Genomic DNA, 27,433 nt, shown 5'->3' with positions numbered 1-27,433 from the left:
GTTCATTGTGATAGGTGTCCATCTGGTTTGTCTACTGAGTCACTATAATGATTCATGAGATCATTCATGAAAAAGTACCTACAGAGATTTTGCAGTTTCTGGAAGCTGGTTTTGAACTAAATACATAAACTTCCTCCTTTGATGAATGTGGTTAATAAAATGTAAAGAGAGCAGTGAGGAAAGCTAACTGTGCCTGAGTACCTATTAAAGTCATTTCCTTTAAAGTAGAAATGCTTGTTTTCCTAGCCAGGGTTGGTCATCTACTGCTAAGGAAGGGTGGTTTCTTGACCACCTGTGGTTAGTAGTATGTTGTATTGAAAATGAAGTGTTCACTTTTATGCAGATGCAAACATAATCACATTAACTTTATTTGAAGCTTTGATTACATTCTAGTTAATAAGCATATACTATATTAAGCCAGTTTAACCATATAGCAAAATGCATTTCATTTTAAAATTGAGTATTGGAAAGCTTGGCAAATGCTGGGATTATTAATTACTTAATAGAATTAGGTATGATGCACATATGGAGGTGACCACTAACCCTCATGGATCCCTGGTGCCCGGAATAGTCTCAAAGGCTTAGAAATGTGGATATGCAGATCCGAAAATTTCATTCTGGCTTTTCCCACTTTGTTTTTGTTTTTGCTAAGAATCATACCCTAGGCATATCAATGGATAATTTTGATCATAAATCAGCCTTGCAGATAAATCGCAGATAGCCTTGCCTGTTGGAACCTTGGAGCATAACACAAATGATGTCAACATCTTCTGTCATTGGGTCTGTGTTAGCATTGGCTACTTGCAAAATGGACTCTGTATTACCTTTTAGCATCTGTGTCCTGAGCTGAGGTCTCAACATGAGTGATATGAAGGACAACAGGGAATTAGTGGCTGCCCATCCTTCTACATGTCTGGCCACTAAATCTGCCAGATTCTCCAACTCATAGGGCTTGTTTTATCTCTAAAAATGTACCTGGACATCATTGTGTGAAAGAGAGGATCCCAGAGAGACAGATCTTGAAATATAATCACTAATAAAAGAGACTAATTCCTCATTTTTCCTGTCCCAAGTCAGCCTTGTTACTTTCTAGTCCTGTGGCCCCAAAAGAGTTAAAGTAAAGGATATTGGTTCCTGCTGATCAGGCCACAGTGTGACACCTCTTATAGAAGGCACCATAAAACTCCATTATTTAATAGATCTGAGTATTGCACCTGCTATCTTATCTCCTCTTAGGTGATTAAGTTTCCCACAAATGCAATTTGTTAATATGGGGCCATATCTTCTCACAAGGTAAATCTGTGAAATTTGGCAGGCAGTTGCTTTGCCGCAGGTGTAAGATGAAAGACCTTGCCCTGGCTTTGCCAAGAAGAAAAATGATGTTGTTCTCACTACCTGGGAAAAATATTCTGACACAGAGAGTTGATTCCAAAGAAAGGGGAATAGAATTCTAGGGCCCAAATCATGTGCTTCTCTCCCTTTTGGGGAGTATATTACCTCCAAAAGGCTGAGTGGGAGATCAGAGTCTTGTTTTACATGAAGCCAGGTATTGAGCAAATCCCCTTGTTAAGGGAAATCCTCTGATATTTGGAGCTGTAGCCATTTGTGATGATAAATGATGACTTCTACTCTTATGAGCCATGAGAACTTAATTAGAGCTTAATTAAAGCTAATGCTCAGAATCTTTTGGAAGGTGGAGTGATTAAAAACTAACTTCCATATTGAATAGTCACATTGAAAAGTAGTCTTTGAAATACATGGCGTTTCTACCCTGGGGCCCCGTGTAGTCCTGGCTGGGTCTTCATACCCAAGTTAAAGCAAGAGTTGACTATATTTTGCATTAGAATTTCCTTAGCCAAGACTACAAGAGGCCCAGTACCCCGGTCCATCTCACCCCCCTGTGCATTTATGCAGAAGGTTGTTTTTGAATCTGCAAATCCAGCTCGCCATACACATGTCTCAGGGAGTCACTGGTCATGCTGGCTATCAGCTTCCGACGGCCAGACACCCAGGGTCGACACACTTCTTCCCATTGCACAGTGGAGTTGGGCTGGATTTCACTGAAAGGATGGAAAAGAGAGGAAAGGTTTTACTTTCCAGAGAGGCAGATCCAGTTCCCCACCTTGATCAGGAAGCAGTGAGAACCCTTGCCTGAGTCACATGCTCTCTTTCTCTCAGTTGATGGTAGTAGAAGACAGAAGGGCTGATTTTACCAGTTCCAACCCAAATGAGGCCCCTAGATGGGGATGTGCCTGTGACAGACCCGTTGGGTCATGGTTCCTTCCACTTGGATGCATCAATTGGCATCTACTGCCACACAGTAGATATGGTCCATCCAGTGCATGGTGAAGAAGGGCTGAGTCTCCCAGCAGCCATGAGTCAACTGAAGTCTAGCTTGTCCCCCAGCCTCTGCAGTAGCGTCATGGATGTGACTGATCTCCCTTGGCTCATTTTGGGCCACTCTAGTTCCCTCCTGAATTAGACTCCTATCTGAATCCCCAGCTGCCTTTGCTGAGGTCTTGATACTCTTAATTAGTTCTTGCCAATCCCTTTGGGATAGACCTTGTTCCCAGGCCCAAGGTCTGGAACATAACCTTACCTGCTGCCAACTGATGGAGTATTTACATGCTCTATAATTCATAATCCTGTTTAACCACCAAATTGGGTCCCTTTGCCCATGTACCTTTCTACTACTCATTTGTGTCCATCCTGATAATGGGACTGGCCTTTAATGGTTCTGGTATTCTCCTCTTCCTCTGCAGCCTATACACTGAGGTTTTCCTAAGCTTCATGGCCAAGCCCACTCCAGTGAATGACTAAGGTCAATGAGGGTTGGGGAGATTTAGGCTTCTCTGGGGTGCTTCACATATTTTACCCTATAGAAGCCTCAGGGGGAAGTTACATTTAGGTTTTACATGCATGATAGTCCCTTGGGGTAGGTACTATTTGACACACTGAATAGTTAAGAGAAATGGAGGGATAAACAAGTGAGGCAGTTTTTCCAAGATCACACAGCTGTGAATGGGCGGAGATGAGATTTGGACCCAGGTTGTTCTGATTCCCAAATCCATGCTCCTCCATAAAGATGACTTTTCTGATCACTGTGCTAGCTTTTTTTTTTTTTTTCCTATAAGCAAGACAGATGCCCTTTTATTCAGTACTAAGAGCTTCTTGCTTATATTGCTCATAGAGGATTCCTGGTCTCTGCTCTCTGATCCTCAGGGAGAGCATGTACTGGGTGACCTTGCAGGGGATCCTGGGCCAGCACTTCTCTGGGAGGACATCTGGGAGATGAAGGAAGACCACCATGAGTGCCTTAGACAGAAAAGGGACCTGTTTTCATTGGATTACCGAGGCACAACACGTCAGAATTGAAAAGGACTTAGAAATCACTTAGTCCAGCTACCTCATTTATAGGCAAGGAGGATGAGATCCTAAGGAGCCTTATGGAATCTTCCACAGCCATAGCCTGATGACCCAGACCATGGACAAACAAAAATGTGCTGGGGGACATGAAGAGTGTGCTCATGCTAAGAAATGAGGAACATTATGTGCAGAGGAATTCTGTGAATACATCCCTAGTGGAGGGTACTTCCTACTAGTACCATGGAGGGACTGAGGGACCAAAGTAGCAGGGGATGCTGTAGCTTCAGACTGGGGTGGTGGTAGGAGGGGTTACAAGGAAGGGGAACTGCCAAAGAAAGTCTGGAGTGGTTCAAAGGCCTCAGCTATGTGATCCCCTATTTGCCCTTGGGGGCCAGGTCCATAGAGCATTACTTTAAACACAGCCAAAGTACAAGGAGAAATATGGGGCCACATACCTGTGCTTGACCTATTCAGTATAAAGTTAGAAGCCCCAAGTTTCCTCAAATAGACCTAAAACAATATGTATTTTAGATGGCAGTGGATGTACATCCTCTGGGATAGAAAGGGGAAATACCCCAAATCTTTGAAATCTAGACACTAAATAAGAAATCCCTTTCAAACTCTTATACCTGTGCCCAGTGAATTGGGAAAGGCATCTAAGGCCTTGGGGACTCCTCTCTTTGGAACTGCTCCAGGCATTGACTCTGCCGCTGCTGGTCTAAATGTCTCAATTAATTTGGTATTTGCTAATTCTCTTCTTTATTTTTGTTCTTTATAAATGTGGTTCTATAAATTATTTTCACCCATTATATAAAAGCCAAATTGGGTGAAAAGTGCACACACATAACCTATATAGGTATTTTTCAAACTCAGTAAATCGATTTTATGATTCAAGGTTTGAAAAACATTGACCTCACCATGGGTTTCCTCACCTGTAAAAGGCAGACACTATAAAATATTGAATAGAGTGTGGGGGTGCCTGGGTGGCTCAGTTGGTTAAGTGTCTGCCTTCAGCTCAGGTCATGATCCCAGGGTCCTGGGATCGAGCTCCGCATCAGACTCTCCACTCAGCGGGGAGCCTGCTTCTCCTCTCCCTCTGCCTGCTGCTCTGCCTACTTGTGCTCGCTTTCTCTCTCTAGCAAATAAATAAATAAAATCTTAAAAAAAATGAATAGAGTGTGGAGAGAGTGGGGTGAATTACTATTTGTACTGCACTTAGAAGCATGGCAAATATGGCAATTGCCAAGTGTCGTTTAGTGTCGTTATTACTGTTGCTGTTGCTATAATTATTATTATTAGCACCATCACCCTTGTGGTTGTTGCTTCCTCTGCCTGAACTCTGCAAAACAACTAGGAAAGTAAATTCCTCCTGCCTGTTTGCAGAGAAACAGTTCTCTGTCCTTAATTTACGGTGATAAATTCAATATGAATATATGTTTTAAGATATTTATTTTTCAAGCGCTGGGCAATTTTTACCCTGATCCTTTCATTCTTTCTCCTCTGGTTTCCCCAAGTGATCAATCAGAAACACTTTGTAAAATAGTTGTCTTGCTTAAGGATCTGGCCTAGGGCCATGTAATGCAGGTGACTACCTCAAATAGAAACTATAATCCCTGAGCTTCACTTCGTTATTGGCTCTTATTCATAAACCTGGCCCCATAATGATATTCACATATGTATCTCATACATGTTTAGATGTCTACTCAAGACTATCATACAAAGATACTCATACATGAAAATACACATGCATGTCTAAGTATGCATTTATTTATAGATAAATATGTACAGAAAGAGAAAAGAATCACTCACCCATATTGGTAAATGGGGTAATACTGGAATAATCCTATTTGCCTGGGGATAGATGTTGTGATAAATGGTTCTCAGTTAATGTGCTGAGCTATCAAGACATGCTGGCCATTTATCATCTTGAACACACACAGGCAAATGGGATTATTATTACAATAAACTGCAACTATCTATGGGTTGTTCTCCATGTGTCTAGCCCTCAGCTTCTGTCCTACTTGAGAAACTCAAAATTTAAAACAAAATCACAAAGTCAGGGAACTTTTCTCTTGAAATAACTTACTGAACCTGATCATTTTTTAAAGAGAAAAATGAATCTGGAAGATGAATTATTTGATGTTCTGGAAGTATCAAGTGCAGAAACTTGAAAGCTGAGAGTCTGTGGGGGCAGCACTTTCAAGCATCTGAGATAGGTGGGAGGTGGTAGCAGAAGGCAGGAAGGTAAATCATCTCGGAACACAGTTTGGCTCATACCCTGAGCAAGGAGTGAAACACCACTGCTTTCCTCATTCCTAGTTCAATTCCCTGTTCTCTAGCTCCTGCCTTCCAGGCCCCCTGTTTTGAGCTTGACACCCCTTGTCTTCTAGGGCCTTGGCAGGACTGTGGGTGGATAGGTGGGGGTAGTGATTCCCTTGACTATTCAAGATGTGTATCCTAGAAAGGAATCAGTCTTGTGAACAATTCTGCTACTACACAATTGCTCTTTTTAAGGGTCCAAGTTGTTACATGGATCTGCCACTCTTAGATCAGATCTTGGCAGCATAGGGTACCCTGGAGTGCTTATAATTATCTGACAATATGGATGTGGGTGCTGGCTGGCTCAGGTCTTGGTTGTGAATGTGTGTGCTGGAGTCAGAAGGAGACAGAGAAAGTAGTGCTCTCCAAAGTCCCAAACCCACCCTAGATCGTAAATATTTTCCCTCTCAAGTTCTCTCCAATTTTTGACAGTCTCAGAGAAATAAAGCTACCTTTGTGTTGGAGAGATTCACCTCCTGGATCTGGATTCCCATAAGAGATTGAGGACCTCACTTTCTGTCTGTTACCCATCTGCCATAGACCAAGGTGTTGGAAGTAACGACCAATAGTACCTTAAGGAAGAGTGTGGGCAGGGCATTTGCCTTGTATCCATGTAAGGACTGGACTCTCCCATCCTTTCCATGATTCACTCCACTTTGCCCTACCCCAATGTCAGATATTAACAATAAGCGCCTGGACACTCAACTCACTTAGAGCCCTATGCCTCCCAAACTGTAGGTCATTGCACCGTGTGAGGATTAATCTTTCTTCTAACACACAGATTGTCTCTTTTCATGCATTGGCCTATGATCAAGGTGGGATTTTTGGCACAGCAAGGTGTACAGGTAGGAGGAGGTTCCAGTACCCTCAGATGAGGCTTCCAGGGTTACCATTTGAGAAGGAAAAAATGGATGCAGCGGGGGTCGTTTTGAAGAAGAAACGTGTTTCACTTTGCCTGAGTGATTCTCGCATCTGATTCAAGTGGGAAGGTGCGAGAAGAGGTGAGTGAGGCTGTCGTTTCTGATGAAATCAGGGCTATCACTGCTGACCTCTCCCTCTCACTAAGGATGATTTCTAATTTAATTCTTTTTTTTTCCTTCAACTTTCCTAGTAGCACAGGAAGGGTTGTTATGTTTTGTGCTTGCATTTTTAAAAAAGGACTCAAATTATTTTCTCTGTTGTTTATTGCATTCATGGGCAGCAGTCTCTCTTAGACAATGGGATTGCAGAAGCTGTGAGCACTGTAATTTGAAAGGAATGCAGAGAGCACTTAGTGGGCAAATTGTTCTTTAAAGGCATCCCAGAAGGGGTGAAGGAGGCCTTGGCCTGGTCCCACAGTTTCAGAGGGGGTAGCTTCCAGAAAGGGTGTTAGGGAGATTCCTAACATATTTCGCCATCAGGCACTTTCTGCAGCCCTCCACCTCTCCTTCTATGCTTTAGAAGTTTACCCCACAGAAAATATGCTAGATCGATTGATGCTGACAGGGACTTATTTGTGGTAGAAATGAAAGTATTAAGCCTCAAAGATTGGGATCCATTCTGGGTGTCACACTTTAAGAGGAGCACTGACAAACTGGTGTATGTGGGAAAGGTTGGAGGGGGAAGCTAAAGCCACGTTAGGGGTCAGGAGAGATATAGAGAAGATGTGACAGTTGTTTGCAAACATTTGCAAGGCACCAGATGGAAGAGAGATGGGTTTTATTTTGTGCTGATCCAAGTGACAGAATTAAGATCACTGGGTAGGATCAAAAGGTAGAACTGTTTTCTAACAATGAGAGCTACCTGACTGTGAAATGGGCTGTCTTGTTGGGGGACACTCTTTGTCAGCAGAAGTCACAGAAGCTAAGAAACTATAGGGCACAATCTGACAGTGCTAGGTGTGAATGAAGCAGTCTCATTCATTTTATCATGGAGCCTGAGGTAGTCATTTGTCCCCTAGAGAACCAAGTCTGCAACTCTTTAGGCTTCCCTCTACTCTACAGAAAGCAACAGTTCTAGAGTGCTTGTGTCAGGGAAATCTGGAAGGTGGGGCTGGGAAGAGAGGACCCTTGAAAAGGGACATCTTTCAGCATAATACCTGACACACACTAGGTACTCCATGGATAGTAGTAGAATTGACACCTGAGGAGGTGGTACGGCAGAATGCTTGAAACTTAATTTCTGAATCAGCCACCCTGAGTCTGAATCTGGGCACCTCTCTTATTAGCTGTGGAACTTGGGGCAAACCAGCTGACCTCTCAAAGCCTCTGCTACCCAAAGGGAGATGATAATAGTACCTATCTCATTAGGGTGGTTTTAAGGATTAAATGATGGAAATGCCAGTCAAACCAACCCTACTTTTACCCCATGACTCCTAAAAATGGCCAATAAGAAGGTGGCAGCTTCTCAGACACGTTTAATGGGTGTTAGATGTAAGTTTGGAAAAGACAGAGAAAGCTAAGCCTTCCTACAGTCCCACATCACTTGTCACCTTCTCAGTCCCCACACCACCCCTTACCGGAACATCTTCCTCTTTGGCTTCATCAGTCCAGGACCATCCAGGTGTATCCACACATTCCGCAGAGTTTCTTTTAGAGGATTGGTAAACTCAACTGTCACCACCATTTCAGAACCAACCATCCTGGTGCCGCGGACCTAAGACAGAAGTGGGGGAGAATGCAGCTCATTAGCAACACATAAAACCTTTCTGCTTTCCTGTGTCCTTAGCCATCTTCACTTTTGCTGGTTTTACAGAATGGTTATTTTTTGGCAATGGAACTCGTGTGATGAGGATAGCTGATTGCTTTGACTGGGGGATACCTATTGAGACAAAGATGCAAAATTACTAATTAGGATCACACTCTTTTCCTCATTATAAAAACCACCCTAATTAGAGCTCAGGTTAATAGCCATGACCACCAGCTGCTCTTTCTCAGCAGGAGGTGGAAGTGTATTTGGTGTAGCAACACATTTCCATGGTGAGGATGGCCAGGCAAATCCTGCTTCTGGACAGGACTCAAGTTTCCTGCCAGCACACGGGAGATTCCCGAGTTCAAGAGGAAGAAAATGCTCTAGGGGGCATGAGCCTTCTTCCTTTTAGGCACACTAGAAAGAAATGTGGCCAAAGAGGGAGTCAGCACTGTGGAACTTGAAGAAAAAGAATCTGGATACTAAAATAAGCAAAAAAAAAAAAAAAAAAAAAAAGACTTTTCATCTGCAGTTACAACATCTGAGTCCAGGACAGTGTAAGGTCCTTTGTTGGCAAGTTTATCTATGACAAGTCTCAGAAGTATTGGGTATTTGGCAAAGCATCTCATGAGGTGGCTAGAGTTCAATGTCAGTTCGGCACTTACTAGTAGTGAGGCCTCAGGTGACTTACTCAACCTTTTTGAGATTCAGTTTTCCTGTCTCTAAGACTGGACTGACATTCCTATGGGGTCATCAATGTGAAATGCTATTATTATTTGCTCTTAGGCTGTGTTTACTAGGTTCTAGGAATGGAATGCTCTCCCAACACCAACACAATAAACTAGAAAATGGCCATGTGTTCTGGGGTTTGTTTGTTTAGAAGATATGTGTGCTGAATGGATGGACCTGAATAAGCTCTACATAACTTGGGAACAAGATAATAATAATAGTTCTTACCTCAAAAAGAAAAGGGTAGAATGGGATAATGCATATAAAGCAACAAACACACTGTAGGACACAAGGCAAAAGCTCCATACTTTATAGCTCATACTGTTTTTGGAATAGCAATGTTCAAGGTAGTTTGTTTTATTCACCTTATATTTTAGTGCACTTTCAACTCCAATATCTAGCCAGTGCCCAGTAAATATTTGTGAAATCAGGTTAACTGCTTAACAGTGGAATTTTTTGACTGAGTTTCCTATGTAACAACTCGGTCATTCTTATACCCTATTTCTTTAAGTGGCATATACTATAGAAAAAAATCATATGGAAATGAGCCTTTCTTACGAACAGAAGGAAGGAGGAAGGACAATTCCCAGAGAAAAAGACTCTCACTTACTGACTTTGCAGTAAAGAACAGATCTTCATGGGCTTTACTCTTTAAGACACAATTTGTGCCTAAATTTATGTCTATGGAATTTTAAAAATCTATGAGAAAAATGAAAATTGCAGCCAATTCTCCATGTTTATGACATTCAAATCAACACCTGTTGGGTGGGATGAGGGGACTGCTGGGGTCACAGGGATCAGGGTGGAGCAGACAATGATCATGGTGGTGACCACAGCAGAGCACAGATCGTAGGCCGAACGGTTTGTCCAGCGCTTTGCCCGTGGTCTTCAGCCTGCCATGCATACAGAGTCCCCTGGGGAACTTAAAAATCATGGAGGTCTAGGCCCACTCCCAAGCAATTAGCTCAGAACCTCAGGTGGAGCCTGTAATCAGTTTATTGTAAGCACCCCTGTTGATTTCTAGGAGCCAACTTAGAAAACTGCTCCCCAGGTGAAAATCTCTGATGCAGACAAAACATTTAGAAGACAGGCTGAAATTTTCACTTTCTTTCCAGATGTCCTGACTCTATCAATATATATGTTGGAAGTACAGGAGTGCGTTATTAGAATGCTCTGAGTACTCTTGGTTTAATTTTCAAGTATGGCCAACATATTTTTCCTAAGTTGGAAAACAATTTCAGAACACTTTTAGATTTTTAAAAATATAAAGATAATGTTTACAAAAACTGCCTGAATTGGAGAAGGTGGGGCTGCTTCAGAGATGCTATTGGTAAAAGTCTGATCACTTTAATTTCATGGGGGGGGGATATTTTGGAGCCATCTGCTGTCTTCACGGCATGCTATTACAGGTATGGACAGAAGCCCCTTACAAAAATCTGGTAATAGCTACTGACCCTTCCTTAACACACACACAGTGACAAACACAAGATACATACACCTCTCACGTGTGGTTTTAGGGGATTTGTTACAGACCCAGAAGATCTATCCATGGACCTCCCAGGCTCATGGGCTCCAGGTGAACAATGATTTCCATATGGCGAGGCTAGCTCTACGGGAAGATTCTTGCACTGTGGAAAGCAAAGTGTACCCTTCCAGGTCACTTTTGACAGTGCTGGGGAAATTTAGTGTTTGGAAGGCTGCCCTCTGTGCCTGGGTCTTCATGGACAGGCTTTGGATCTGGCCATGATTTGAAGATTAAGCCTTCTCACATAACTTCATGCATCATGCCTAACCAGTTTCCCTTCAGATGTTATCTTTGTAGCCAGCTGCTTCCATGGGCGTATAAATATTCCCTGGGTGTGTAAATATTCCCTGGGCATCCCCGATCCTCAGTGGGCAGGAGGCCACTGATGCAGATGAGGCAGGAGGCCCTGGAGAGGTGGGAGGATGAAAGGAGAGGTCTCTTTTCAGGTTGTAGAGTGTTTCTTTTGCAATTAACAAAGACTCAGTGTCCCTTTCCTGACATTCATCTCCTGCACCCAGAATGTAAACTTCCTTTTCCTGACTACTGAGATGCTAATGAACCCTAGAGACTCAAACCAAGCCAAATATGAAAGTCTGCCTAACATTTAACATCCTTGTTTTCTGTGTAGGGAAACTAAGTGGAGATATTTTCCTCCCTTCTTTTGAGGAAAATGGACAAAGTATTTTCACAGTACGCGTTGATTTAAGTGAGGTGCCATGCTATGGTATCTGCCAAATGCTGAGAAGACCATTGTGGATGAAAATGTCCAAATCTAATTCTTTAAGGAATCTGCACTGTTCCCTTTTCTTTAATGCTGTAAAAATAATTCCATATCATTGTTGTTATATTTCTGAACTTCTCGCTCTTGTAAAAAGTTAAACAAAGGGAGGCTCGAACAATCCAGAGAAGGTTAGGTCAGGAAGAAACTTTTATGTGCACTCACTTCTGAGAAGAGTAGCCATTACTCAGCCCAGAGAAAAGGATAAAGTGTATGTCATTCTTCATGACATCAAAGTCTCTTCTATGTGTTTGATGGTCCTTAGTGTTTTCAATATTCCATTTAAAATATCTGTTTTTATTTTTTAAAAAGATTTTATTTATTTATTTGTTAGAGAGACAGAGAGCACAAGCAGGGGGAGTGGCAGGCAGAGGGAGAAGCAGACTCCCCGCTGAGCAAGGAGCCCAATGCGGGACTCGATCCCTGGACCCTGGGATCATGACCTGAGCTGAAGGCAGACGCTTAACAGACTGAGCCACCTAGGTGTCCCTAAAATATCTGTTTTTAAATATTGACATAGAATATGATGCTTTCCAAGTTAAACATTCACCAATACTGACATACTGAGTTCTTGTCTTTTGTATGACCTCATGATAAATAGCAATTATTTTGATTTTTTGGTGAACGAGAAAGTTACTGATGTGCGCGCACGCACACACACACACGCACGTAAATTTTGGAAGCAATTCCTTTTCAGAAAATCACAAGATCTCTTCCAAGGAGTATATGCTTTGTAATATGCATACCTGTGTTCAAAACTGAAACTGAAATGAAGGAAAAAAATTTGAGAAAGAATGAATTTAGGTGGCAATTTAATTCACATGATTTAATAGTTCACCTCACGGCCCTTACTCCAAGTGCCATCAATAACGTATTACATGTATTACTGGAAAATAAATTTGTTTCTCCCCTCTAGCCTTGCTGGGAAGAAGTAGTTTCTTATTCATGAACTGTGCTCACATACCAGCACCACTACTGCTTCCAGCTAACTCACTTAGTTTAGCAGTTAGTACATAATACTAATGGTTCTATGGTAGTCAGGCAATGTTCTAAGTCTGCACTGTCCAGTGTGGTAGCCATTGGCCACGTGTGGCTACTTAAATTAAATTAAAAATTCGGTCCTTAATGGTACTAGCTACATTTCAGGTATGCAATAACTACCTGTGGCTAGTGGCTATCATATTGGACAGTGCAGATTTAGAATATTGCCATAATCATAGGAAGTTCTATTGGACAATGCTGTTACGTGATTTACTTATACTGATTATTTAATCCTCACAACCCTATACGGTAGATACTACAAGTCTTTGTTTTCTGGAGGAAATTGAGGTGCAGGGACGCGAAGTAACTTGTTCAAGTTCACATGAATATTAAGTAGGGGAAGTAAGATTGAATGCAGATCTGCTGCCATTCATTGCTTAATCACACCCCCTTCATGGACTCTGATTGGTGGCCGTGATAATAGCACCTGGCATTATTTTTAAAACATTTTTTTTTTTTTTAAAGATTTTATTTATTTATTTGACAGAGAGAGAGAGACAGCTAGAGAGGGAACACAAGCAGGGGGAACGGGAGAGGGAGAAGCAGGCTTCCCGCCGAGCAGGGAGCCCGATGTGGGGCTCGATCCCAGGACCTGGGATCATGACCTGAGCCGAAGGCAGACGCTGAACGACTGAGCCACCCAGGCGCCCCGCACCTGGCATTATTTTTAGCGTTTCCTTAGTAACGCAGGCATCCTGCTCACGTTTTACTTACATTATCTTGTTTCATCTTCCTTACAGCCCTCCTTATGGGCTTGGGAGCAACATTATCATTATCTTCATTCAACTGATGTCAATCTGACACTTAGAAGATAATCAAAGGACCCAAGTTACAGAGCTAGTAAACTGGTAGAACTCAGATACGAATCTAGGTCTTTCTGACTCCAAAACATTCCTCTTTAAACCCTACATACACTGTCATCTCTGACAGCAGAAAGGCAAAAATAGTAACTTTTTTTTGATGGAAGTCGCTTCTTTATTTTCTGAAATCCACTGATGAAATCATTCGCAGTATTACCTTATGTTACCATTAAACTTCCAGGTAAGCACGATGATTATAACTTGACCCTGAACTAAATTTGGAAATGTATGTATAACCCAACTCTTTGTCTTTGACTTCATGGGGGAAAGAATCTGATTCCTATGCCAGAGTAAAATGTGACAAGGTAGCCTTGGGGCCTTGATAAATTACTTGACGATAATAGGATTTTCTATGTAAGGTAAAGATAGAAATATCATTTTAGAAAATACCCAGTTGCCTAAACAGAGTGGGATCGTTTGAAGGTAATAAGATTCATTATTCTTGATGTTTTGCTTTGTGTCTGTGTTTCTTTTTTAAGATTAAAAATTAGCAAACGGGAAATATATAGAGAAAATTGTGTTTTAGGCACCCCAGTTAGCAGTGATTTCTCATTTTCATTTTCAAATACAGGTTGTTCAGTAGCTGTGCTGAGCAGGGAGGTGCAAATGCACACTTTATAGTGGCAGGGCTCACTCAGAGATATCATCTAGGACGTGCTCTCCTGGCTGATGGAGCATATCCACGGTCTGCTCCTCTGTGACAAACAGCCATGAATGGGCAGAGAGTCAGCTACCCGAGCATGTAAAGCCATGGCTGGTGGTGCTCCACCTGGGACCCTTTGGGGATACATAGGCTCCACCTGCTCAGAGCCCCTCAGGATGGGACATCATAGACTGATGTCTTTGTTTTTCTCCACAGATTGAGAAGACAGTGCCGAGGGGGACAACCGCAGTGGGTAGGACACAGAATGTGACCATGGTTGGGGGGCGCTGAGGGAGTGTTGGACTCAGGGTGTAGAGACCAGGGGCTGCCACTGTGTGTCCTTGGACCAAGTTGTTCGAACTCTCTAGGCCTTGGTTCCCCATGTGGTTATTGGGAGGATATGTGAAACCATCTGGCAGAACATATGAAACATAGCATTTATTGAATCTAAATGCAATTGATGTTTAAAGGGAGAATCTTATGTTGCCAGCATGACCATGCAAACCTCCTCACCTAGAAGTTCTCTTCTGCAGAATGACTTAGTTATGGTTTCTCAGGTACTGGAGTAGAAAGCCACAAGGAGAGAAGCTGCCAGCCTCCACCAACACTTGAAAGAGAAGTGGAGAAGCCCAGGTCCCCATGCCCCTGTCCCAGCCTCCCTGGTAACTTATGGCCCTGGTGGTCCAGACATGTGACAGAGTCATGGAGAACCCAAGGGAGGTTGGAACGGATAAATGTGCTTGGATGGAGACAGGGGAGGGTTCTATGGCTCAGGGTTCAGGGGACAGTTAGAACACAGAGTCTTTGTTTTCATTTCTTGCCTGGCTGGGAAGTTTTAGACATTTAGGCTGTCACAGAGCAAAATGATTTACCCAGTAGCTGTCATGGGGGCACTCATATCTCAAGTGGTTTCCCAGTTTTACCTTCCCCTCCAGGATAGAGGCATAAGAATTAGGATGTTAGAGGAGCACGGCTCAGACACTCCCCACAGCAATCCTCTGCTTTGCTCTACTCTGGTTAAAATAGGGGCTTTGGGGAGCACGGGCAGAGGGGGAATGAAGAGGATTCTGAACTTAACCTCAGCAAGATCAGTGCGTTCCAGTGAAGAAAAACCAATAGTGTTTCAAGTCAGAGCAGATGTGGATATGGAGCCAATGCTGGGGTTTATCTGTGCAAGTTAGGCAAGGGCACCCCTTTTTTGGGGTGGACGCTGCTCCCTGCATGGTGTGGCCGGTGGTGAATGGGCTGGATTTGGTCCCCTCTCCGCCGCCCCCATCCCCAGGCTGGGTGCAGTGAGCACCAGTGTAGGTGTTGGCCTGGAGTGGGGCCTGCCCAGAGGAAGGTCCCGGTACCCTCCTGGGGTGGGGGCGGGGGACAGCGGGGACATTTCCTGTGTGACCTGTGTGGTCCTCAAGGCTGCAAGCCCAGAGGACATTCTGCCTGTTGATTTCTATGAATCACCTCCCTTCGTCGGCCCTGTATGCACTGCAGCCAACCCATGTTAGAACAGAGAGATAGCACTTCTGGAGCTGACCTAGGCAGCCACTCCTAGAAGGGAAATCAGCAGTCTCTCCCCATTTCAGAGAAAAAGTCAATAAAAATGTTCTCCGTGTTGGGGCGCCTGGGTGGCTCAGTCGTTAAGCGTCTGCCTTCGGCTCAGGTCATGATCCCGGGGTCCTGGGATCGAGCCCCACATTGGGCTCCCTGCTCAATGGGGAGCCTGCTTCTCCCTCTCCCACTCCCCCTGCTTGTGTTCCCTCTCTCGCTATGTCTCTCTCTGTCAAATAAATAAATAAATAAAATCTTTAAAAAAAAAAATGTTCTCCGTGTTGAGTTTTTCTCTGGTATTTTTTTTAAAGCACTTGCTACAAATTATTTTACAGAGTGCACACCAAATAACTATTTGTTGAATGAACTGAATACATGAATGTATAAATGAGTGAGTGGATAAAAGGGAGGAAGCAAAGGGAAGAAAACTCTCAGCCAACAGAACAAATAAGCAAGGAGCACATGCATGTTATCATCTTGCTCACGCCGCTCTTGGCCAACACCTAGTGGGGACTGGGCCCAACTAGGGGTGGGAGGAGGCAGTGAGGAATGTCAAAATGGTATCAAAAAAAGCTTGGAAACTGTCAATTGTTTTCATTTTAGATGTTTAAATAATTTTTTTTCCAAATTTGGGGTCACCTGTGTGTTCATGGTTGTAATTAAATTTTTTTAAAATTTTAAGGTTTTATTCTAATTCCAGTTAGTTAACATACAGCATGATACTAGTTTCAGGCGCACAATGTAGTGATCAAAACTGCCACACACACACCCAGTGCTCATCACGACAAGTGCCCTCCTTAGTCCCCAGCACCTGTTTCACCCATCCCCCCACTCCCTCCCCTCTGGGAACCATCAGCTTGTTCTCTATAGATAAGAGTCTGTTTTTAAGTTTGTCTCTCTCTCTCTCTCTTATTTTTTTCTCCTTTGCTTGTTTGTTTTGTTTCTTAAATTCCACATGAGTGAAATCATATGGTATTTGTTTTTCTCTGATTTATTTCGCTTATATTCTCTAGCTCCACCCATATCATTGCAAATAGCAAGATTTTCTTCTTTTTATGGCTGAATAATATCCCATTATATAGGGGTGTCTGGGTGGCTCAGTCGTTAAGCGTCTGCCTTTGGCTCAGGCCATGATCGCAGGGTCCTGGGATCGAGCCCCACATCGGGCTCCCTGCTCAGCGGGAAGCCTGCTTCTCTCTCTCCCACTCCCCCTGTTTGTGTTCCTGCTCTCACTATCTCTCTCTGTGAAATAAATAAATAAAATCTTTAAAAAAAAATCCCATTATATACACATACACAGACACCACACCACATCCACATCTTCTTTATCCATTCATCAATCAATGGACACTTGGGCTGCTTCTATATCTTGGCTATTGTAAATCATGCTGCTATAAACATCGGGATCATAGTTGTGATTTTTTTTTAATCACATACGTAGACAGTGGTTATGTTTTCTCTTAGCAAAATTGTCCCTAGTTCATATGAGAAAATTAGTTCTATTGCTGTTTTGTGCTGTTCTATAAAGGCTGCAGGACATGTTCCACATGACAATACTAAAGAGCTGTTTTAGAATGGCACTTGGAAGAGTTTATTTCCCAGATCCTGAATGGAGGTTATCTGAGGAACATGTGAATGCCTCTTCTCTCTCAGTCTCATGCCAGGCACTTTAAGAGTGGTCTCCCTCCCATGAGGGTTCCACAGGGAACAGAGCACACACTGCATCCCCAGTGGTCAGTCTATGCCACTAGGTGAGGTTACGTTTGCTATAGACCAGAGGGCCACATGCTACCCTAAGCAATTCTCAGGGGTGTACCTGTTGGATTCACAGGCACAGATGGGACCAGGCAGGGAGGGAGGCAGGGGACATTTATCAGCAACTACTAGGTCCTGGTGTGGGCTAATCGTTCTCACAAGCATCACTGATGTTAATGCTCACAACTTTGAGTTTTGCATACGATTGTATTGAAAAATAAGAGTAATAATTAGCGTGTTATTCATTCTGCAAAAGGGGATGCAGAAGTTCAGAGAGAGGATGTGTATGAGACAGATGGAGAGAAAGAAAGAGGAGGGAGAGGAGGAGGAGGAGGAGGAGAGAAAGCAAGATGGTGGCTGGCGTGAGTGGGTGAGTACGTACTATGATTACCGTAGGTTCTTGCTAGATTCTTTTTTGGGATTATTTCAATGATCCTTCCCAGAAACCCAACCAGGCCAGTACTCCTACTGGATCCATTTTACATAGGAGGGGGTTGAGTAATTAGCCCAAAACAGCCCATGTAGGATTATGAACTCAGGAGGTCCGACTCCAGCCACTGAAACCACTACGTTATTCCACCTCTTTGTAGAAGGGACTGCCGGTGTCCCTCCCAGTGTTCTCACTCTAGCTGGCTAGAGAACCTGAAAACGGAAGCCTTCACTGCCAACTGGGAATGGGAGAAACCCACCAGAACACTGTTTCCATGTTATACATTGCAGATTGCAAGCAAGCTAGTCTCTAGCCTGGGGATCAGCTCAATTCCCTCCACGTCCCCATTCTCTCCAAAAAGTAGCTGTTCACTAAAAATCAAAATGGTGGAGTCTTTTCTTGACTTACAGCATCTTACAACTAACAACACTTGAGAAAAACCTCTATGTCTGATTTTAATAAAACATACTTTTCTCATCAAAATATTTTGATAGCACAGATAAAGAGATGCGTGCTCATTAAAGTTTAATGAGTGTCTCTCCCTGCCATTTTCCACATGAGGATCATACAGTATGACTCACGCATGGTGGGTGCTGGGAATAGTTAACTGGGAGCGCAATTTAAACCAGCCTCGATCTTTGTTTTCCTGGGGACAAATGCAGCCGCAGGCGGGGTCCATTAGGGTGTAAGTACATGTCTGCTGACCTAACTGCTTGGTTGATAGTGCATGGGTTCAGACAGGTGGACCCAATAATTGCTCCTGGTTGACCTTTATTTGCTCTAAAAAGGGAGTGAGGTAAGGACAGGGGCACACCGGCTGCCAGGCCACTCCAGTCCCAAGGCTAAACTGGGGAGTCCCGGAAGAGGGCAGTGCCTTGGACAGAGGTTTATCTTCGCTAGTCTCCTACTGCCTGCCTCACCTCCAGCCAGGGCAGGCTTTCTAGCTCTTTCCGCAGGCTGTCTACCCCTCTCCTTGCCTTTGCTCACACTTTCTCCTGGCCTCTGGAGTGGTCTCTGCACCCATGTCTGCAGCTTGAGATGTTATCCATTCATTGAGGATCGTCTACTGTTCTACCACCTTGAGTTTTGGTGCCTTGACCTGATGCGATCTCTCCTCCCCTGAAAAGCACAGACCCTCTGTTGAGGCAGGCACTTTCCATGGAAGTTCCCGGGCATTAGGTATTCATCAGCTCAACATATACTCACAACAACCTCTGAGGTGAGTATGGCGATTTTGCAGAGGAAGAAAGAGAAGCTATGAGAGATTCAGTGATGTGTCCAGGCTCACACGCATGAGAAAGTAGGCTTTGATTTCAGAACGTTTGGTCCCAGAGCCCATGTTTTTTTTTTTTAATTAATTAATTAATTAATTTAATTTTTTATTTTTTAATTTTATTATGTTATGTTAGTCACCATACATTACATCATTAGTTTTTGATGTAGTGTTCCATGATTCATTGTTTGCATATAACACCCAGTGCTCCATGCAGTATGTGCCCTCAATACCCATCACCGGACTAACCCATCCCCCCACCCCCGTCCCCTCTAAAACCCTCAGTTTGTTTCTCAGAGTCCATAGTTTCTCATGGTTCATCTCCCCCTCCGATATCCCCCCCTTCGTTTTTCCCTTCCTGCTATCTTCTTTTTTTTTTAACACATAATGTATGATTTATTTCAGAGGTACAGGTCTGTGATTCATCAGTCTTACACAAAACAAACAGCACTCACCATAGCACATACCCTCCCCAATGTCTATCACCCAGCCACCCCATCCCTCCCACTCCCCACCACTCCAGCAACCCTCAGTTTGTTTCCTGAGATTAAGAGTTCCTCATATCAGTGAGATCATATGATACTTGTCTTTTTCTGGTTTACTTATTTCAGTTAGTATAATGCCCTCTAGTTCCATTTACATCGTTGCAAATGGCAAGATTTCATTTTTTTTGATGGCTGCATAACCCAGAGCCCATGTTTTTGATTGTGATATTACCACCCACTCAGGTCTCTGTTTTCTCATCTGTAGAATGGGGACTGCAATAATACCCACCTCTAGGATGGTCACAAGGACTAACTAAGATAACACAAGAGAATTACAATAACCTAGAGCTCAGTGGCTCCTAGCTGCTGTCATTGTCATCGCCACGTGCTGGTCTCATTCCTCTCCTGCCCGAAAATGAAGGGTGGGATGATCACATCCTCCTAACCCTTCATCTCTCACGCAGAGTCACCCTGTGTCCAGCACATTCCTCACAGCGACCTCGAGAGGGTCTGTCCACTGTGGGCCTGACCTAGGCTCAAAGAGATTGACAATGGGTTCTAGCATCTTCCTAGAATTTGGGGACATGCACCTAGGTAACTGTGGACCCCTGAGCCATTGTGCTTTTGTGCTTTCATGGCCTTTACCTCCTTGACAACTCCTGCTTTAGACAAGTTATTCAACCCCTCTCCCTGAGTTCTCCTGGGCCAAGATCATCATAACCTTCTCTTTCTCCTCTCCTCTTGCTTCCCCCTTCCCTCCCCTTCCCTCCTCTCCCCTCTGCGCCCCCTTCCCTCTCTCTTTCTACCCCTTCCTTCTCTCTTCTCCCTCCCCTGCTCCTTTCTCCTCCTTCCTTTTCTCTCCTCTCCCCTCATTCCCCCCTCCTCTACCCTTCCTCTCTCCTCTCCTCCCCCTCCCCACTTCCCTCTCTTCCTCTTCCTCCCTCCTCTTCCCCACTCCTCTTCTCTCCTCCCTCCATCCCTCCCCTCCCCTCCACGTCCTTCCTCTCCTCTCTTCTCCTCTCCTCTCCTCCACCATCTTCCCTCTTCTCTCCTCTCCTCTATTCCTCCCTCCCCTCTTTTTCTCTGTGTCCTCTTTCTCTCTCTCTCAGTCACTCTCAGGAGGGTCATATCTCCTGTAGGCCAAGCAGCATCCCAGGTCCCTGGCCCAGGAGCCAGAGTTTCTGGAACCAGAGCCCCTCACAGCTCGGTGACATCTGGGTGGCTTTTACAGTGTGAGGTTCTTTATCCAGGAGCACCTCTTCCCTTGCTTGGATTTAGTTCATCCCTGGGATTGGCATGGTTAATGAGGTTAGTGGTTTAGGGGTAGCTGAGGTGAGGATGCTCCTGACTCCTTTCCTGAACAAACAGCACTGGACAGAAGCCAGGATTTCCATCTCACTCAGGCTGGAGCGCTGGTCAAATGGTCCTACCTCTAAATAAGTTTCTTCCAAGAACAGCATCTCCCATACCTTTACAGAAATAAAAACTAAGAAAAAAACAAAACAAAACCCGTAACTCTTTTAAAGGACACTTGCCCTTCCCCAGGTCACTCAACTTGTGGCAGAGGGCATTTCCATTCTGCCCCAGGGGAATTTCACTGCTCTTTAAGTAAACCCAGAAGACAACCAACAAATAATGCTTCACATTAATAATGTCTAAAAGATGAAAGGTATTAGTTTCCTTTATACATCCAGTTTATTGTCAGTGGTGCAATTAAATTCTATCTTAGGCTATGGCTGGAGCATCCCACAGCTTGGAGGGGCTCTCTCCTGAGCCCTTCATAGGGACAGGGCGTCGGTTCCTAATGAAGGCAGGCCCCACCTCCGGTGGGACAGGTCTCCCAGGGAGCACCTGCCATTGCGGGGGGGGGGGGGCCCTGGTTCTGGTACCAGCACCTTATGCTAGTGAATGCACGTTTTCAAAAACAGCACTGATGGCCCCTCTGGAGGAGCCTCATGCCACCCTCCATTTGCAGTTGTTTCCTGTTCTGCCTGCAGACCCTGCACGACCTCATTGTTCGATTATCTTCTAAGGCCTCTTGTGTGGACGCTGTGAAAGGCCGTGGGCGGGCCCTGAGGGGGAAGGCCTCAGGATGACTTAAGCCTTTCTCAAAATGAAGGACCTGGGCTCTCTGTCTCAATGGGCACGACCTGTGTGTGTTTGGGTGAGCCTCTCCCTGGGGTGACTCATAACATGGCCGTCCTCAAGTGCCATGTGCACAGCGCTAGACCCATTGGCAGCTGCCTTGCTGAGTGCTCCACGACAGTCATTAGCTTTACAAATGATTCACAGCAAATGGTTCATAAGACCCAGGGCTTACAGTACCCCCGACCCCTGCCACCTCTGGGGGCATTTAAAATATGTGCAACTTGGTAAACTTTGATGATCACCTTAGAAGAATGAAGCTTAAGATCTGTGCTAATGCTTTTAATCACTTTTGGAAAAAAAGACCTCCAGCAACTTGAGAAGGCCTCTAATACCTGGGTAAGGCTGACATAAGGTTATCATACCCCAAGGACATGGATGGAGGCCTGGGTTTCTGCTCACAGGACAGGAAGGTGTCTCAGGATGTGGCTACAGATGCTGCCAGTGTTCCCGAAAAGAGGGAGCAAACAGATTGCCATATTTGTCTTCCATTTCCATCCATCCTCTGCCCTCCTCTGCCAAGTTTCTTTGAACCATTTGGGCAGAGATTTCTGGTGGTAAATGGAGAGACAAATAAAAACTACTAGCCAAACGGGCAAAATAACCCTATGGTGATAGAAGTCAGAAAGGTGGTTATCTTTGTGATGGGGGAAGGGATTATTGACTGGAAAAGGCATGAGGGAGCTTTCTGGAGTGTTTGGACTCCTCTATGTCTTCATCTGGCTGGTGGTTGCAAGGCGTCTATGTATATACAAACTCACTGTCACCAAGCTGACATCTCAGTGAGTGCATCTTACTGTATACAGTTAGATCTCAATGTCCCGAATGCAGGCGGGAGATGATCCCAGTGGTTTCCATTTCATGCCATGCCTGACCCACTTTACTCTGGAGACACTGAAATTCTATCTGTGTCCATTACACATCTTTATCATCCTCCACAAGTATGTTTATACCCACAGGTTTTACTTATATCTGCAGCCACATCTATATATTTAAATCTGGAGAGGAGGGAAAAGTGTTATATATGTGTGTGTCTATATATAGGGCAGTTTACTTCTTTCAAAGAACAGGAGGATCTTAGCTCCCCCCCTACTTTTTTTGTTGAGCAGGACACACACACACTAAGTACGCCTGGGTGCCTAATCAATAACCTTGCCCTTCTCCCTTGTCTGAGATGGTAAAACTGACCTTGATGGTGAGCTGGGGGATGGTCAGCATGGCGGACTTCTGCTTGGCCAGAACATCCTTGGTCTCGTTGACACGCGCTGTGACAAAGAAGTGCAGGTATGCTTGTTCCAGCAGCTGGCCCATGTACTCGCCCGCTCTGATCGGCACCTCCTCTCTCTTGACTGGCAGGAGGAGAAACAAACATACAGAACATCAGGACCTGAGTTAGACCTGCTTGACTTTGCCCACGTGCTCCATCTCCTTCCCCATCGGGATTCAAGGGAGCAAAAGGACCTCAGCATCCACCAGAAGCACAGCCAAGGTGAAGGATGAAGACTCAATCAAGGACAAAGTCTCGTGCTTCTTGGATAAAACAAGAATGTGCTAGAAATTTAATATTCAGGAAAGCCTTACTAGAGAAAATGTGTCATTTTTTTCCAAACAGTGCTTTTGCTGTTGTAAAAATGCAAAGCCATGACAGGGATGTTGAAGATCAAGGACCAAGGGGTTTTAACTGTGGCTGTTTTGAGTTGACCGTGGACAATCCCAAGATGACAGAAACCCAAGGCCACCAGTCCATGTACCGTCCCCTCGTGCAACAAGAAACATCTCTCCCAGGCCATAGGCCACCCTTGAGCAAAACTGTCAACTACCTAAACCTTATCCTTATAGCACTTCACATTTTCTTTCCAGCTTTTTCTGTACCAATCTTACATGACTTTTCTATATAAGAGAAAGAAGCCCTTGAAACCAGTTTTTATCCTAGGCATTCAGGTCTCTCCCACCCCGTTCCTATTTGCAATGTAAAGGACCTCTGTGCTGAATGCCTGGTTCCTCAAGTCACTGATGTTAGCTTTTAGGTGTTGAGGACAGGCCAGTGAGACTGACATTTAGAGGCTGGGGAGTGGTCCAGGCTCCCCTCCATTCACCATCTGGGCTGAGGGCAGAAATGCTATCTTGTGGCTCTGAATGTAACAGTGAGGTCCTGTTCGGCTGCACTGCCCGCTTTCTCTATCACTCTCATTTCCCACTGCTCAGGATTCAATAGAGCAAAGAGGCCGAGCCCGGGCCATGGTGTGGCACCTGCTCACCTGCTCAGAGCCAGGTGCTCGCGCTGCATTGACAGCTGGCCCAGTGGGGAAATGGGTGGCAATGCCTCCATCCCCATGCCCAGAACACAGGCTCTGCAAATGGTCACAGAATGGAACATCTCCACCACTGCTTCCTTGCCCAATGTCTGCCTTTTGCCAAAGATTCCTCGTCCCTGTGGAAGTTATTGAAAGGAATGATTCCCAGGGTCCATTGTTTTACGTGCAGGTGCAGGGGATAGTCAGTCCCCAGTGAACAGCAGTCCTGCAATGAGGACGGGATACTGTGTAGGGCAAGCCAGGGCACAGGGAAGGCTCCCTGACTTGTCGGCCCACAGGCGAGGATGCATCAGGCCATGCTCATCACCTTCACAGATAAATAGGCACTGTGACCTCCTCTAGCCCTCTGACTGAGGAGTTCTTAATCCTGGTGGGGACATTAAAAACCCGCCCTGTTGAATTAAGACCAATTAAATCACAGACCAATTAAATCAGAGTTTGGAGGCTGGGGCCCAGGCATTATTTTACAGGTTTCGCGGCTGATTTTAATGTGCAGCTGGGGTTTGCGGGGGGTACTGCTCCAACAACCAGGATGATCCCCACAGGATCAGCTCTGTAGAAGCGTTGGTTCATGTGGAAGGTATGGCCCTTCCAGTCCAGGAGCTTGCTGCTTGGAGTGTGGCCTACAGACCATCAGCTGTGAGCTCATAAGAGACGCAGGTTCTCTGAACCCCCCCACCCCTAACCCCACCCCAACTCACTGAATTATGATCTGCTTTTGAATAAGATGCCCACATGATGCATATTCAACTTTGAGAAGCTCCCAGAGTTAGGAGGACCTTGGCTTGAACTTGGCCCTTGAATTCTGCTTTTTTAATGACCCTTTCATATTGCCTTCTTTGGGCCTGAGCCCGGACCCTACTTCCTCCATGACTCCCCTAGAAATTAATTGTCCAGACAGATAAGACTCCATCCCTTGACTGGATACAACCTCAGATGAGCACAAGGGGCCTGTTTTTCATGCCCCCAGCTCTGGATGGATGGAGTGGCAAATGGTATGCCTTGAAGAACATATGTTTTGTCTCTAGCTGCCTCCAGCAATACTAAAAAATGAGATTTCCTCTGGTTATTACTGGGGGGGGGGCTCTGTTTGACCACTGGATTCCTTGAGGTTGGCGAGATATTTCTGACTTTTTTCTACCAATTTTAACGAAGACTTTTGCTACCTTTATAATGTTGGCACCAGGACATTATTCTCTTGGGTAGAACATTCTCTAAATCATAGCCCTAAGGAAACTGGGCTGTGCTTCCAAGCCCAAGAGAACAGTGCTCCTGAAATAGTATGTTATGTAAGTGCTGTGTTTTGCCACTGCACAAGAAATTGTTCTAGATAAAGTTTATTAAACGTGGCAAGAGAAAGAAGAATAGGTTTTCATTCTATGAGTGGTGGAGCTGGGCTCCTGCCAATATCATTTACTGTGTCTGGGGAAAGCCGAGGGAGACACAGACAGGAGCTGCCTCATCTCTTTTTCCAAAAAGCAAAGAAAACTAAATATAGTCAAGTGGAAATGATAACACCTTTGAAGGTACTGGAAGGTTTAAGTTATTCAAATCTTCCAAGCTGATTCTAGCCCACACATTCTCTTTAATCATCAATCTGGGAAGTATGCCTCCCATTCTACTTGGAAAACTTTCTTTGCAACCGAGTCTCCTAGGAGTGTACTCTGACCTGCTTGATCAAGGTCTAGAATCAGGTGGCTTTTTGCAACACGTTGCAATTTATTTTATTATTATTATTATTATTTGCCATTTATTTTAGATTGCAGTTTGCAACCTATTGCATACAGTTAATTCCACCTGGTCGCTGTCCCTAGATCAGTGACCGAGAGGGTTAATGTATCATGCCATTCCAGCCCTATCAACTCATAGAAGCTCATTTTCTTATTGGATTAGGGAGAAAAGGGGAAGGAGATGGGATTCTTGTGAGGTGGGAAAGGATGGTGTATAGTTAAACCTAAGTTAGATCAGGCCTCATTTCTGCTCAAAAAATCCTCTAATGGCTCCTCCGGCTCAGCTCACTTAGAATCAAAGCCGAAGTCCTTACAAGGGCCCACAGTTCTTTATGTGGTCTACACCATCACTCTCCCTTGCCACCTTTGCTCCCAACTCTGGTTTCCTTGCTACTCATTGAACATATCAAACATGCTCTGGCCTCAGGGCCTTTGCATTTACAGTTTCTTCTGGCTGCAAAGCTTGCTCCTTTCCTTCTGTCAGGTTCCTGTTAAATGTCATCCCATTAGAGAGGTTTTCCCTGATCATCCCACCCCACCAACATTCCCTTCTTCCCTTACCCTGCTTTATATTTTCTTGTTATGTGTATAACTATACTATATGGTACTTTGTTTATTGTCCAGCCCCCACCTCTTAAGACCACAAACCCCATGAGGGTTGGCACTTCTGTTGTGTTCATTGCTGTGTTTCCAGGACAAAACAACATCTAGACATTAAGCATGAAATAAAGGTTTGGGGAACGAATCTACAACCCTGTGGCGTGGATGGTATTGTTCCCATGCACGGAAGAGCTCAGATTACTTAAGTAACTTGCCTAGGGACACACAGCCAGTAGGTGACATAGTCACACCTAAAATCCCCATTTGTCTAATTCCAAGACTCAGTTTCTTTAAACTCCACTGTGTCTGCCTGTTGTCTTGAGTCCTTTATACTGATGAGTCTTGTCTTTAAGAATTACCTTTCCTACCTTGAGGGATAGGAAAATTGCTAGATCTCTCAGTTTCCAAAAAATATATACCATGGTGATTTCCTAATCATTAGTCACATTACTATAGCTCCGGAAATTTGTTCCCCTAAGGTTGGGTAGGTTTGTTGGAATTAGGATTTTTAGGAATGTTCCCCATTTTTCTGGGAATATCTTTCTATAGCCTCACAAGGGTACTCACTGGGGCTTGGGACAGCCACTGAATCCAGAAAGCTTGAAAACGACTGGGATGTGTGGGTTGGTTATCCCTGGGGGCATATTAGTCTTGCTTGCCTTCACGTTGTAAAACTTATTATTTGTACACCTTTAATTTTCTTTGCCACATGTCAGGTCAACAGAAATCCAGTGCCCTGAAAGGTTTAGATCCTTTCCAACCTGCTTTAACTCAACATGCTTGGCCTGGAGACCAGTTTCTCCCAGTTAACTCATTTTACCAGTTATGTGACTAACCTTTGTGCCCCCTAAATACTAGTACCCCAAGAAATGAGATTGGTCAAAACTGCAATTCCCAATGTAAGCTGAAGACTGTCAAGCCCAAGCCTGCTTAAAATATTCTGAATTTTTATAGTGAAGGAGATGCTTTGGAAGGGCATGTATTCGAGGGAGGCTGGGCAGGATCAAGGACGAGAAAGAGACCCCATGAGAGGTGGCAGAGAGAACAAAGCCCATCAGAAGCTCCTGGACAGCACATCCTGAGTCTCCAGTCTCTTCTCCCAAGGGTGGGCTCTCCCCTGTCCCACTATATCAGCAGATGAGTTTTCAGAAATGGCCCATATGCAGAGTTTAGATCTCTTACTTTCTAAATGGTAAAGCAAAACACATGACTTGGGGAGAGAGA

General features: G+C 44.5%; 1 protein-coding gene across 2 annotated transcripts in view; it reads right to left on the bottom strand.

Annotated features, from left to right (window-relative positions):
• Window positions 1-333: 333 nt before the first annotated feature.
• Window positions 334-27,433, bottom strand: part of F13A1 (coagulation factor XIII A chain) — a 151,824-nt gene continuing 124,724 nt past the window's right edge. For both annotated transcript variants that reach the window (XM_081827727.1, XM_081827728.1), the window contains exons 13-15: window positions 22,753-22,913; window positions 8,183-8,319; window positions 334-2,060 (exon numbers count right to left, since the gene is read on the bottom strand). In XM_081827727.1, coding sequence (XP_081683853.1) covers window positions 1,907-2,060; window positions 8,183-8,319; window positions 22,753-22,913 — 452 coding nt within the window. In that variant the 3' untranslated portion in view covers window positions 334-1,906. The remainder of the gene's footprint in view (window positions 2,061-8,182; window positions 8,320-22,752; window positions 22,914-27,433) is intronic.

The sequence above is a fragment of the Leptonychotes weddellii genome, chromosome 8 (assembly GCF_054177405.1).
Source record: "Leptonychotes weddellii isolate Sample4059 chromosome 8, ASM5417740v2, whole genome shotgun sequence".
Lineage (NCBI taxonomy): Eukaryota > Metazoa > Chordata > Mammalia > Carnivora > Phocidae > Leptonychotes > Leptonychotes weddellii.
The sequence above is the reverse complement of the archived record's forward strand: the minus strand, read 5'-3'. Positions and strand labels throughout refer to the sequence as shown.